Source organism: Vespa crabro, chromosome 20 (genome assembly GCF_910589235.1).
Source record: "Vespa crabro chromosome 20, iyVesCrab1.2, whole genome shotgun sequence".
Lineage (NCBI taxonomy): Eukaryota > Metazoa > Arthropoda > Insecta > Hymenoptera > Vespidae > Vespa > Vespa crabro.
In genome coordinates, this window is record NC_060974.1 from 4,069,003 (window position 1) to 4,081,574 (window position 12,572).

At 27.7% G+C, this 12,572-nt stretch overlaps 2 protein-coding genes across 9 annotated transcripts in view; one reads left to right on the top strand and one right to left on the bottom strand.

The window, feature by feature from the left end:
- Nucleotides 1–12,572, top strand: part of LOC124431164 (transducin beta-like protein 2) — a 47,227-nt gene that overhangs the window by 7,188 nt on the left and 27,467 nt on the right. The window contains exons 1-3 of one of the 8 annotated variants that reach the window (XM_046978719.1): nucleotides 75–414; nucleotides 1,287–2,066; nucleotides 3,020–3,173. The exons of 3 other annotated variants lie outside the window; for them this stretch is intronic. In XM_046978719.1, the coding sequence (XP_046834675.1) occupies nucleotides 3,020–3,173 (154 nt within the window). In that variant the 5' untranslated portion in view covers nucleotides 75–414; nucleotides 1,287–2,066. Of the gene's footprint in view, nucleotides 1–74; nucleotides 415–911; nucleotides 2,067–2,164; nucleotides 2,544–3,019; nucleotides 3,174–12,572 lie in introns of those variants that run through there. 4 more of the 8 variants (XM_046978716.1, XM_046978717.1, XM_046978718.1 and 1 more) reach the window with 4 other exon arrangements.
- Nucleotides 6,138–7,253, bottom strand: LOC124431171. Its single transcript, XM_046978730.1, has 2 exons — nucleotides 6,262–7,253; nucleotides 6,138–6,175 (listed from the first exon to the last, which is right to left on the bottom strand). The coding sequence occupies exon 1, from the start codon at nucleotides 7,200–7,202 to the stop codon at nucleotides 6,600–6,602; it is 603 nt and encodes a 200-aa protein (XP_046834686.1). The 5' UTR covers nucleotides 7,203–7,253; the 3' UTR covers nucleotides 6,138–6,175; nucleotides 6,262–6,599.

Below are 12,572 nucleotides of genomic sequence, written 5' to 3' on the forward strand. Positions count from 1 at the left end.
GAGAAAGAGAGAGAGAGAGAGAGAGAGAGAGAGAGAGAGAGAGAGAGAGAGAGAGAGAGACAAGGAATTAAATATATGTATAATAATCGGCAAACGATTTTTCGTTTCATCAAATTAATGTTTTCTCTATCCCACAAATGCATCGCTGTTTTTATATAAACCCCTCTCTCTCTCTCTCTTTGTCTCTCTCACTCTTTGATCGATTCGCCTTTATATAATTCGCGAATGTACCGTCAGAGTTCGTATTAGTCGCTTAATTTACGTAAGTCGCGCGGTAACGCGGTGCGAGAAGGTAATCGTACCGCGATACTCGCGAGTGTTCGAACGAGATAGTAGTGACTGAAACAACTCGTCGTTAACATCCTCTCGATTCGTCAAAGGATCATATTATTTTCATCTTTTCTTCTATTCGCTGTTTGTTTTTCTTCCCCCTTTTTTTTTCTTCTTTTTCTTCTACTCTTTTATTATTATTATTTTATTTCTTTTATTTATTTATTTATTTTCTTCCTCTTCCTCCTTCTTTTACTCTTCTCGTTTCTCTTTTTCTTTTTCTTCTTCTTCTTCTTCTTCTTCTTTTTTCTTTTTGTCAGGCGAGAAAAATCAATTTAATATATAATTATCAAATTTGATAAAACGAGATATATTACGAAAAAGAAAAAGAAAAGGAAGAAAAGTAAAAGGGAAGAAGAAAACGAAACGAGACACGAATTTATATCTCGTATCGTAAAGATCCTTGGGATATTGATTATAACGTGGATCGTCGAAAAGAAAATATTAAAATATCATAAAGGGATCTTTTTAAATAGTAACGAGAGATAAAATAAACAACGAACCAACGTACTTTTAATTACTTTCAAAAAAGAGAGAGAGAGAGAGAAGCTCGTATATCTTTTTTTTTTTTCGATTACAAGGAAGAATCCGAAAAAATAAGAGATTAACGAAGGAGATAATCGAATAAGAATGATAATTATTCGTCGAAATTAACGATAATATCATAGCATCTATTCGAAGGCCGATGAAACAACATTGAGGTTAATTCGCTTGTCGAAAGGCAAAATTAAACAAAAAAAAAAAAAAAAAAAAAGAAGAAAAAAGAAAAAGAAAAAGAAAAAGAGAAAAACGAAGAAGTAGAAGAAGAAACAGAAAGGAAGGATTAACATTTCAATCGTGAAATTCGAGTGACTAAATATAATAATAATAATAATAATAATATAATCAGAAAATTCGAATGTTTATTAATCGCGCGAGATATGCCGTGTCGATAATAAATTTATATCGTAATAAAGGACAACAACAACAACAATAACAACAATAACAACAACAACAACAACAACAACAACAACAATAACAATAATCATTCGAGAGATACCACCCGGTATGGTGTTTCGTTGAAAGTATATCATCGCCGTTATATATCGTGTGAGAAAGAGAAGGAAGAAAAGAAGAAGAAATAGATATAAGAGAAAATAATAATAAGAATATTGACGAACAATCAAACAAATACGAATTAATTCAATTGTAAACGATCAATGAATGAACGTTATAAATGATTTATTTAAAAGATCATCGAGACGTTTGTAAAAAAATTTGAACAAAGAAAAAAAGAATAAGAAGGTTAAGAATAATAGAAGTTCTCTTTCTCTCTCTACCTTTACCGACCGAGATCAACTATCTTAGTTATCAATAAAGCGATGTAAGAGGAATAGAAAGAGAAAGACAGAGAGAGGAAAAGAGAGAGAGAGTGAGAAAGAAAAAAAAGAGATAGAGAAAGAGAGGGAGAAAGACAGAGAAAGAGAGAAGGAAAGAGAGAGAAAGGAAGAAAGAAAGAAAGAAAGAAAGAAAGAGAGAGAGTGAGAGACTATAAAAGAAAAATGTCAGCTCTACGTCTAGATATCGAATGTTTCGTGGTTATCATCGTGCGGTTTACGCATCGTGCCGCGATCGTTGCGTGATCTCTTGCGTGTTTTCGGAACGCGCGGTCGTGCGCACGCGAGAGTACTCCCGTTTCCTTAGCTTCCCTCAAAAACCGGCGTGTGCGTGTGCGTGTGCGTGAGAGTGCGCGTGTGGTGGGTGTATGTGTGTGCATGCTGCATGTGTGTGTGTGTATGTGTGGTGTTTCGTGCATATTCTTTCTCTCTCTCTCTCTTTATCCACTCGTCTCTATCTCTACCTCTATCTCTGCCTCTCCTTCTCTCTCTCTCTCTCTCTCTCTCTCTCTCACACGCTATCTGCTTTTTTTCTTTCTTTTCTTTTTTTTTTTTTTTTGTATCGGTCTCTTCTATCTCTTCCTATGTCTTCTTCAACATTTTTGCTTATACACCACCATCGTACTCGTCCGTCTTTGGGGGTACTTATATAAATCGCAAAGCGAAAGAAAAAGAAAAAAAAAGGGGGGGGAAACAATTAATTTTCGATTAATCTCATCCGTGGATATACGTACATGCGTGTATATACGTGCGCACGCGTGTGTATGTGTGTGTGTGTGTTTGTATGCGTAGTGGTTAAATAGTACGCCGCGTTGTGTTACACACTGTGCGTGTACGGTATGTAAGAGTGTAGTACTACGGACGAGGAAGATACATATAATATATATATATATATATATATATATATATATATATATATATATAATATATATTCGTTCCGTTTTTCGATAGATTTTTGTCACGAGTGTTCGTTTAACAAGAAAGTAATAACACTTGAATAAAACGTTCGTTCTTTTCTTTCGTGCGCGATATTATTATTATTAATATTATTATTCATTATCATTGTCGTCGTCGTCGTCGTGCTCGTCGTCGTCGTGCTCGTCGTCGTCGTCGTCGTAGTCGTCGTTGTCGTCGTCGTTATTGTCGACGCCGTTTCTTTCTTTTTATCTTTCCTTCAACCTTTCATTAATTTTTTTCTCTCTCCAATCAATCAATTAATTAATTAATCGATTGATTAATTATTTTACGAATTGAAACGATAAACGGGTCCCGTACTACTTTGTTGTGCCGTAACACGCCTGTCACCGCGAAAGATGGAGGACACACAAGGGAAAATCTTTCTCAACCGAACGGACTCAACCGTCCTTGTGTTAATAGCGACAATGATCTTCGGTGGAGTCGTCATAATCTTTGGTTACATTGTCACCCGGTATTCAAGATCCCATGGCGACGTGGACTCGACAAAAGGTAATAATCCTCTGTCATAAATCTTAACGAATAGATGGACGAATGAAAATATGTCCTCTCCTTTTCCGTATATTTTATCGTCATCGTCGGTCTCTTTCTGTTACTACTTGTTCACACTACACTTGGTATATATATATGTGTTTGTGTGTATATATATATATATATGTAAATATATATACACATATACACACACGTATATGCATTTGTCTCTCTCACTTTTAACACGAAGTGTGCCTTTGGTTTTTTCGTACAATAAAAAAGTGTATGCGCAGTTGCGCACACTCTTGATGCGACCTCACATAACCCTCTCCTCATATTTCTCCTTCCCGAACACCCCTACCCCCCTCATCATCCCTCATCCCTTACCCCTCCACAACCTTCTTCTCCCACTCTATCCCTCTAAGTCCTTGTTATTTCATACGAATGATAAGAAATTATTACGGATTAATGTCTTTTAATCTTCGAATACTTTTGAAAGCATCTCGAACAAATTCTGCATTTATCTATCGCTATCTTTCTTTCTCTCTCTTTCTATCTTTATCTTTATCTCTCATACGTGTACGTATTTCGATCTCTTTCTTTCTTTAGAGCGGCGTATATGAGCCGGAGCACGTGTCGCGACAAGCCGCTAGTTCGCGCCGTAACCGCATGGCGCTCCTATCTATCATGCGTATGCGCTTTTATTACTCGAGAGAGAGAGAGAGAGAGAGAGAGAGAGAGAGAGAGAGAGAGAGATAGAGAGAGAGGGGGGGGGAGAAAAGAATTTTGCTTTTTAACAACTTTCTCGTTTCGAGAAAAATATCTCGAATAAGACATTCGTTAAGGATCGTTCGTTTAAATCTTCATTTGTATTATTAATTCGACGAAATTGAATGAAAATTTTTATCAATTCGACATCTTTCCTTTTTTCTTTTTTCTTTTCTTTTTTTTTTTTTTTACATTTCTGTTTGTTATTTTTATACAAGAAGAAGGCACGTTCGAGACATTCAACAAGGATTTATTTTTCATTGAAATTTAGATTGACTGATTGATTGATTTATAAAATATATTGTCGTACGAGTTTAATAATGTAATATTTATTGTAATTTTTTTTTTTTATCTCTCTCTTTAATAATCTTACGTCGTGCTACTTTCACGTTCGACGTTACACATTCGAATATCGTCGAAAGAAAATTGGCGGGAAACGTAATAAGATTAAAATTTATATATAAAGATCGACGCTTTTCTTTTTTTTTTTTTCTTTTTTCTTTTATCGGATATATCACTCAGGTAGTATTCAGGTTGAAATTATGAAATAATCGTTTGTTTTTCGAACGTTAACGAACATCGTTATCGAAATAAAATTGGCGGGAAAAACGGTAGAACGATAGATATCGATAGTTAATGTAAAATCGATATTTATTATTATTATTATTATATTATTCGATTCATAATAGATATATTGAACTTATGAAAGCAAATATTTATGTTTTCTCGTCATTCGAATGTATTCCAATCGAAGAGTGCGATAAAAAAATTGGCGGGGAACTTATGGAGTTTCTATCGAGACTCGACATATGATCGACTTTTTCTCTCTCTCGCTCTCTCTCATTCTCTTTTTCAATTCAATTTTTAATAATTTAAAATAATGAAAATAAAATGTTAAGAATGGAGTAGAATGAGTATCGCGTTAATGATTAATAAAACTTTTAATTTTTAACTTTCAATTAATGATTAATAAAAATAAATAATGCGTATGAGGGATTTAATGTTGAATTTAATTTGTAAGAAAATATTGCATGCGAGTGTATAGGACTGATGAATTTAGAAATGTCAAGTTATATGGAATGTTCTTTAAATATTTACGAATTAAATTATTATTGATCGATCAGTACGACCGATTGCTTTTTTTTATTTTTTTTTTTTTTTTTCCGTTCATTACGTCTTAACACGCAAAACAAAATGGAACTCGACTTTGTTCAGAGAATTATCATGATTCTTCGGACTCTGTAATAATCAACACGACAATACTTTATCTATTTCTTTTTTCTTTTTTGTTTTGTTTTTTTTTCTTTTTTTTTTTTTTTTAAATTCTAATTTTTATACTTCGTTCCATTTCAATTTGTTTTATTTTATTTCATTTCATTCGGACGGAAATGTATGTGACATATTCCTTTTCCTTTTTTCTTTTTTCTTTTACCAAAAATTATTCGACGACTATATATTAATTTATTTTTAAATTGGGATCTATTTTATATATATATATATATATATAGCGTTGACCTATAGAGAAAAGACTCATCTTAATTTTCTAACTGCATTGTGCCAAATTTATGATTTAATCAAAACAAAGCACGTAATACCGGTTAAACTTACTCTAATGCTTTTATAGATGGATTGTTAAGGATGGAAATCAGATAGAATGGAAATGATTGAATTATGCTAATATATATATTTGTAATACGTGAGCATATCGTCTATGATCGAATTATACTATGATACTATATATAATTACTGTAATTGATATATTACTTTTATTGACTACTATCTGTGCGGTCGACTAAACATTAATGTAACATTTATGAGTTTTTTTTTTAAATTATTAGTCACATAGTATATATATATATATATATATATATATATATATATATATATTTATTTATAAATATACATATATGCACACGATTTGATATGATTTATAAATATATATATGTCTAGGAAAAGCATAGAGGAAAAAAGGAACAATTTTATTTTGTAATTATTTTATTTATTTCAATATTTATAATATCAGAGATTATGATAAAAAAAATTATAAGACAATATGAAAAAAAAAAAAAATTCGAAATGCCAGAAGAGATTCATTGTCTAAGAACATTTTCCTTCTTTCTTTTTTTTTTTTTTTAATTTGGAATTAAAAAGAAGAATGTATAAAAAATATTATTAAATCCAAATTATGTATAAACATATGATATAATAACAGAGCTAGTTAGATTCAGGTTCATCATAATTTTTGCCCGTACATACTAAAAAAAATTAAAAAAGTTAAAAATATGAAAATAAAAATATAGTTACATGAATTAAATATATTCTTTCGAAAAAAAAATATTACGTATTCTGTCGATGCGTGAATTGTAGTTGTTATCCATCATCTCATTATCAGTTTCAGTCGTAAATCGATCAGTTTTAGTTTTAAATTTATCAATAGCAATTGTAAATTCATCGGCTTTAGGTTGTTTATTTATCGGTTTTAATTATAGATAGATCCATCAGTTTCATTCTTGTCGATACAATTAATATCAATGTTTTTATCATTCTACGTAATTTCAATGAGAAAAAATTGGTTATCTTGAGTGATGTTTTGTTCTTCCTTATTGCTATTAACAGAGACTCATCAATTTTATTTTCGCATACTAACATCTGATATTTCGATGTTAATGAGGTAGGTAGTTAAGTTTGCATCTTTAAGAGTATCATCATCTTCGTCATACTCTCATTTGGTGACCAATGAAATTGATCCGGTATATCTTGTGTTTCGTCATTAAACATGTTCCAATCTATTTCAGAATCATTTTGTATCGATTGATTCTCATTTGGAAAACTAGGCAACAGAGAAAGGAATTCATTTTTATCTGCAAATAGTAGAGGTACAATCAGTTCATTTTTAATCGATTCTTCAAAAGTATTATTTAATTTAGTATCTGGTTCTTCCATTAATATGATTAATTCTATCATCTTCTTCATAAAAACTTCATCACTTAATATAGATTTGTCGTCATTCGTAATAGATTCAGAATATGTCGTGGTATTGTCCGTGCTGTTAAAGTCTTCCATTTCGAAAGAAAATTTTTTATTCATCTCTGTCGGCCAATTTGATTCAGATGATGAGGAAGAGATTGGAGACCATATAGAAGCAATCTTTTGTATCTTGCTATATGTGTAATTCCAGGGTTTTTTGGAACTTCCGTTAAATTCATCTTCATAAGAATATTTACCATTATTTATCATCGGTTCGTATAAATTCGATTCAGATATTTGCTTGTTGTTCTCCATGATCTTAATTATCTTGTAAATTTATACTCTTATCTTTATTATTTTATCGTATGATTCTATAATTCTTCTATCAAAATTTCAATATTCTTTTTTTAGAATATTTTTCTTTTTGCCAGAAAAATATTTTAAATAAAAAACGTGAAAATAATTTAAGAAGATTTTAAAAAATTCTGTAGGATGTTCACTTCACTTCACTTCACTTTTAATTTCACTACACTTAATTCTTATACTTCACAAATATTTTTTTTCAAACTGCAAGACGATATAATATAATATATATATCTTTTTACTTTTTGAAAATCAATTGAGATATATTCTTTCTTAAAATTTTTAAGATAGTGAGAGAAAGGACGAAAAGGGACGGTATATATACTCTGTGACCCTTAGAAAATAAGGCCCACCCATCGTCCTATAGGATTTAAGCACTAAAATGGGTCCTGTCCAAAATTTTCCTGTTCTAATGTAAGAACCGACCAATGTCCTGCTAGGATGAATCTGATTCGTTTAAATGAAATTATTTTTCCATTTTACCCTCCATATTCCGAAAATAATTTTCAATATATATATAATATATATATATATATATATATATATATATATATAATTATATCGGATAACCTAAATGTTTAAAAAAAGATAATATTTTTAAAAGAATTTTTGAAAATGAAGTTGAAGAAATAATATTTTTTTTTTCTTTTTTTTTTTTTCGGAAAGAGAGGCAAAAGAATTGTAAAAAAAAAAAAAAAAACAGCATTATTTTTTTTACATACGACAATAAATATTTGAGATAATTTTAGGAAATAATGAATAAATAATAAGTAAAAAAAAAAAAATAAATAATTTTGAATATTTATCATTAAATAAAATAATTTTGCAGTTAAAATATAATACGCCACATATGTAGGAACATATCTATGACTGATTTCACATACATGCGTGGATATTATGCGTGTATATCTTATTTAAACTTGCAAATGTTAAACAAATTTTATTCAGGTATATAACACATGTGTACGCGCGTGCGGACATATACATACACACACACATACATGCATACAGATATGTGTTAAATACCAGTTTTATTTGCATTATACACAACAAATAAAGACGTAATTTCAATATACTTATTATCTCGACTTAAACTTGAACTAATTAATTCCAATTTGTGTTATTTTTATTTTTATTTATTTAGTTACTTTCTCTTTTTTTCTTTCTTTCTTTCTTTCTTTCTTTCTTTCTTTCTTTTTTTCTTTTTTTATTATTACGTCAACAAAGTCATACGATCGTCGTTATACTTTTTTTCTTTTTTTTTGTAAGCAAGTTATATTTATTGCACACATTTAAATACCGATTAATATTAATCTCGTTAATGTAATGCGCATAAGTTAGCATTGAAAAACAAAAAAAAAAGAAAAAAAAAAAAGGAAAAAGAAAAAAGATAAGAAAAATAAAAGCTAATTAATCTTTTATGAAAATGTAACTTGAAAAAATGCGTAAGGTGTTAAAGTGTTTACAAGGAAGAAATTAAAAAATAGCTTTTAACACTGTTTCAATCGTTCTTTACCTTTTGCAGTTTCATTTTAAAAAGATCCTTGAAGTTGTTTTCACTTATTATGCAACAAAGTGCTTCTTCCTCGGTTCATTTTGCAAAAGAGTATTACTCAACTATAAAGTCGTTGTCGTTATTGTCATCGTTATCGTCATCGTTATAATTTTCATCATTTTACTAATATCATTACATCGTTAAAAGTTTTCGATCGAAACAACACAAATTTTCTTGATAAGATACTTGATAATTATTAGTATATATTGGGATATAATCATTTTTGTCGATGAAAAAAAAAAAGAGAGAGAGAGAGAGAGAGAGAGAGAAATAAAAAAAAGAATAAAAAAAAAACCCACGAAATTTCTATGCTGATATTTAATCATATTTTATTTTATTTTATTTTTAAATTAATTCACGAAATTTCAATCAGAGTTGTTTATTCATTTGTATAAATGTCTATAGTATGAATTTATTATAGTTAATTACTTATTTAAATATTTAAATAAATTTATATATATATATATATATATATGTGTGTGTGTGTGTGTGTGTGTGTGTTGTGTGTGTTTGTGTCTGTGTCTCATTAAAAATAAAAGTTATCAAGTTATCGAAGAAAAAATTTATCACGTATTGCATATTTATTTCATAGATATCGTTGTTATTGCCTTAAAAAAGTTATAACGAAATGTTTTTTTAAAAATGCAAATCAACATTTTGATTTTAAACAAAAATTATCGAAAATATCGTAATAAATCCAACGAGTTTTTACGATATACGTTTTATTTTATTTTTTTTCTTACATATTTGAAATTGTGATCATCGAAAATAAACAAATAAACAAATAAACAAATAAACAAATAAACAAATAAACAAATAAACAAATAAACAAATAAATAAATAAACAAATAAACAAATAAACAAATAGATAAATAAACAAATAGATAAATAAACAAATAAACAAATCAACAAATCAACAAATCAACAAATCAACAAATCAACAAATCAACAAATCAACAAATAAACAAATAAATAAATAAATAAAATGTAGTTTATTCGTATAGTTAGAAATGAAATTTTGTTTTTTTTTTTTTTTTTTTTGGATATTGACTTACTTTTTGGGAAAACCCATGGATTAACAAATAAGTCATAAAGAAATAAACGTTCGTTGTTCGCACATACAACGGATTTTCCCAAGCTGAAGAAATTTCTAGTATATCCAAATTGATATCGGCAAAATTTATTGAATATTTTTGATCTTAGCTTCATTCGATTTATCATAATTTTTTAAGGGAAAAATTTGTAACGTTTCGAAAATTTTTAAGAAAAAACATTTACGATCGACTGAGTAAAACGATAAAAAAAGAAGGTTAAATTTTTAAATGAAAAATATTATAAATATTAATAACGTAAGTTCTTGTTGAAAAAAAAAAAAAAAAAAAAAAAAAAAAAAAAAAAAAAAAATTTTTTGTTTGAATTTTAGTAACAAAAAATTTCCTACGTAAACAAGAAAAAGAAAAAAGAAGAAAATAAAATAAGATAGTAAGAAGCTTTTAAGAATTTATCTTTAATTAATGATAAAATTGTTCTTCTAATGAAGTCAAAGATTCTTAGAAAAAATTTTATCTTAAAAATAAGGTTATTTTCTATGTGAATGTTTTGAAACAGGTTGTAAATAACAATGTTACAAACAAAAACTAAACCCTAATAAATCTTTGCCTTAATCCGAAGAAATCTATTGAAGGCATAATGTTATGTGGGAAAATATTGTTTCTTTGAAATAAATAAGAAGTGAAAAGTTGAAAAAGATAATTTATACGTTTACAATTTTAGAAAGTATTTTCTTAAGGATAACTTATTCGATAAATAATAGCACCACCTGCGTACTATAAAAACTAAATATGTTTTCGCAACTCCTTTCTATTTAATCTTCTATTTTATTTTCGAAGTGTCGAACAATACAATCGACAATATTTTTCCATTATATGCATTTATTGAAATATTAAAATGATTGGATTTTGCAATCGATATTTTTGGATTACTTATATATATATATATATATTTTTTTTTAATGTACGATATTAATTTTATTTAATAATACCAAAAAATTTACATTTTAATAATCTATATATATATATATATATATATATATATATATATATATATTTATTTATTATATAAAAAGAATATTTTAATATAGTGCATAATATTAAATTTTAAATTAAATCTTATCTATATCTATTATAATAATTAAATTAAAACACTTCTTTTATTTCATAATATTATCTAATCTCCTCGAAAATATTTTAATATCAAAGATTGTTCATTTTTCTTCTGTATCGTTTTAAAATATTTATGAAGAACAGTAAATCAAATTGTGATAACTTATGCATTAATTTATTTCATTAATTATTATATGTCTTGCATCGATAATAATTGTCTTGCATTAACGTTGATTAAAAAAAAAAAAAAAAAAAAAAAAAAAAAAAAAAAAAAAAAAAAAAAATAGTTGCCACTCTTGTAATAATAATAATAATAATAATTTTTTACTAAAACTTTTGCTTGAAGCAAAAAAGATATTACGTTAGACTTAATTTCATAATTATAGGACGACCTGATAAATAATCGTCACCATGAAATTTTATGGAAGTGCATTAATTAAAAAGACTTAGAAGTCCAAGTTAAAAGGAAAATGGAAAATGGAGAAAAATAGGAGAGAATTAACAAAAAAATAGAAAAGAAAAAAAACACTATTCGATTATTATAATAGTTCAAATTAATAATATATATATATATATATATATATTTGAAAAATGATAGAATTATTTTATGCATATTCAAGGATCTTTTGTTTAAATATATTCGTAAGCGAGTATATTCGAATTACGATTACAGATATACGATGGCACTTAGACTAAAAAAACAACAAAATATGAATTTTGTTTTTTTATTCTTTCTTAAAGATCATTAAAAGTGTCTCGTTGCAATAACAACAACAATAAGAACAACAACAACAACGCAATGCACACAGGTTAAACATAAAAAGAAAAAGAAAGAGCCAAAAAAAAAAAAAAAATAAAAAGAAAAGAAAAACAAAAACGAAAGAAGAGTAAATAATTCTTGAAAAATATTATTTGCACGAACAATTTGACATTGGCGTTTAATTTAACTGCTTAACTTTTGGGAAGGAATAATATAAAGAGAAATAGTCTTTCTCTCTTCTTCTTCTTTTTTTTCTTTTTTATTATTTAAAAAAGAGAGAGAGAGAGAGAGAGAGAGAGAGAGAGAGAGAGAGAGAGAGAGAGAGAGAAAATAAACAATACAATAATACCTTTCCCTATTATCACAACTTGTCTGTGACTTCTTCAATCTTTCTTTTTTTTTTCTTTTCTTTTCTTTTCTTCGTCTTTTTTTCTTTTCTTTTCTTCCTTTTTTTTTTTTTTTTTTTTTTTTTTTTTTTTTTTTTTTTTTTTTTTGGCTCTTTCTCTTTTCCTTTATTTTATTTTCATAACTAACGATAAGATAACGACAAGTTTAGAAGAAAAGGGAACGTAAGGAAAGAACAAAAGGAAATAAAAGAAAAAAAAGAGAGAGAGAGAGAGAGAGAGAGAGAGAGAGAGAGAAAAGGAAAAAAAAAGGAAAAAAAAAATTGGAATATATAAAAGATATGAGTGTTTTTAAAAATTCACTGTCATTGTCGATGAAAAAATATTTTCATTGCGTTCGTCGTCATTCTAACTCACAGACTGTGCATACATTATTATTATATAAAATGATGAATCAAGTATACGTAGGTGTGTCAGAATTCTTGATACGTTCAATATACC

Coding starts and splice junctions, on each gene's coding strand:
- LOC124431171 (XM_046978730.1), bottom strand. CDS start 7,202: ATGGAGAACAACAAGCAAATATCTGAATCGAATTTATACGAACCGATG.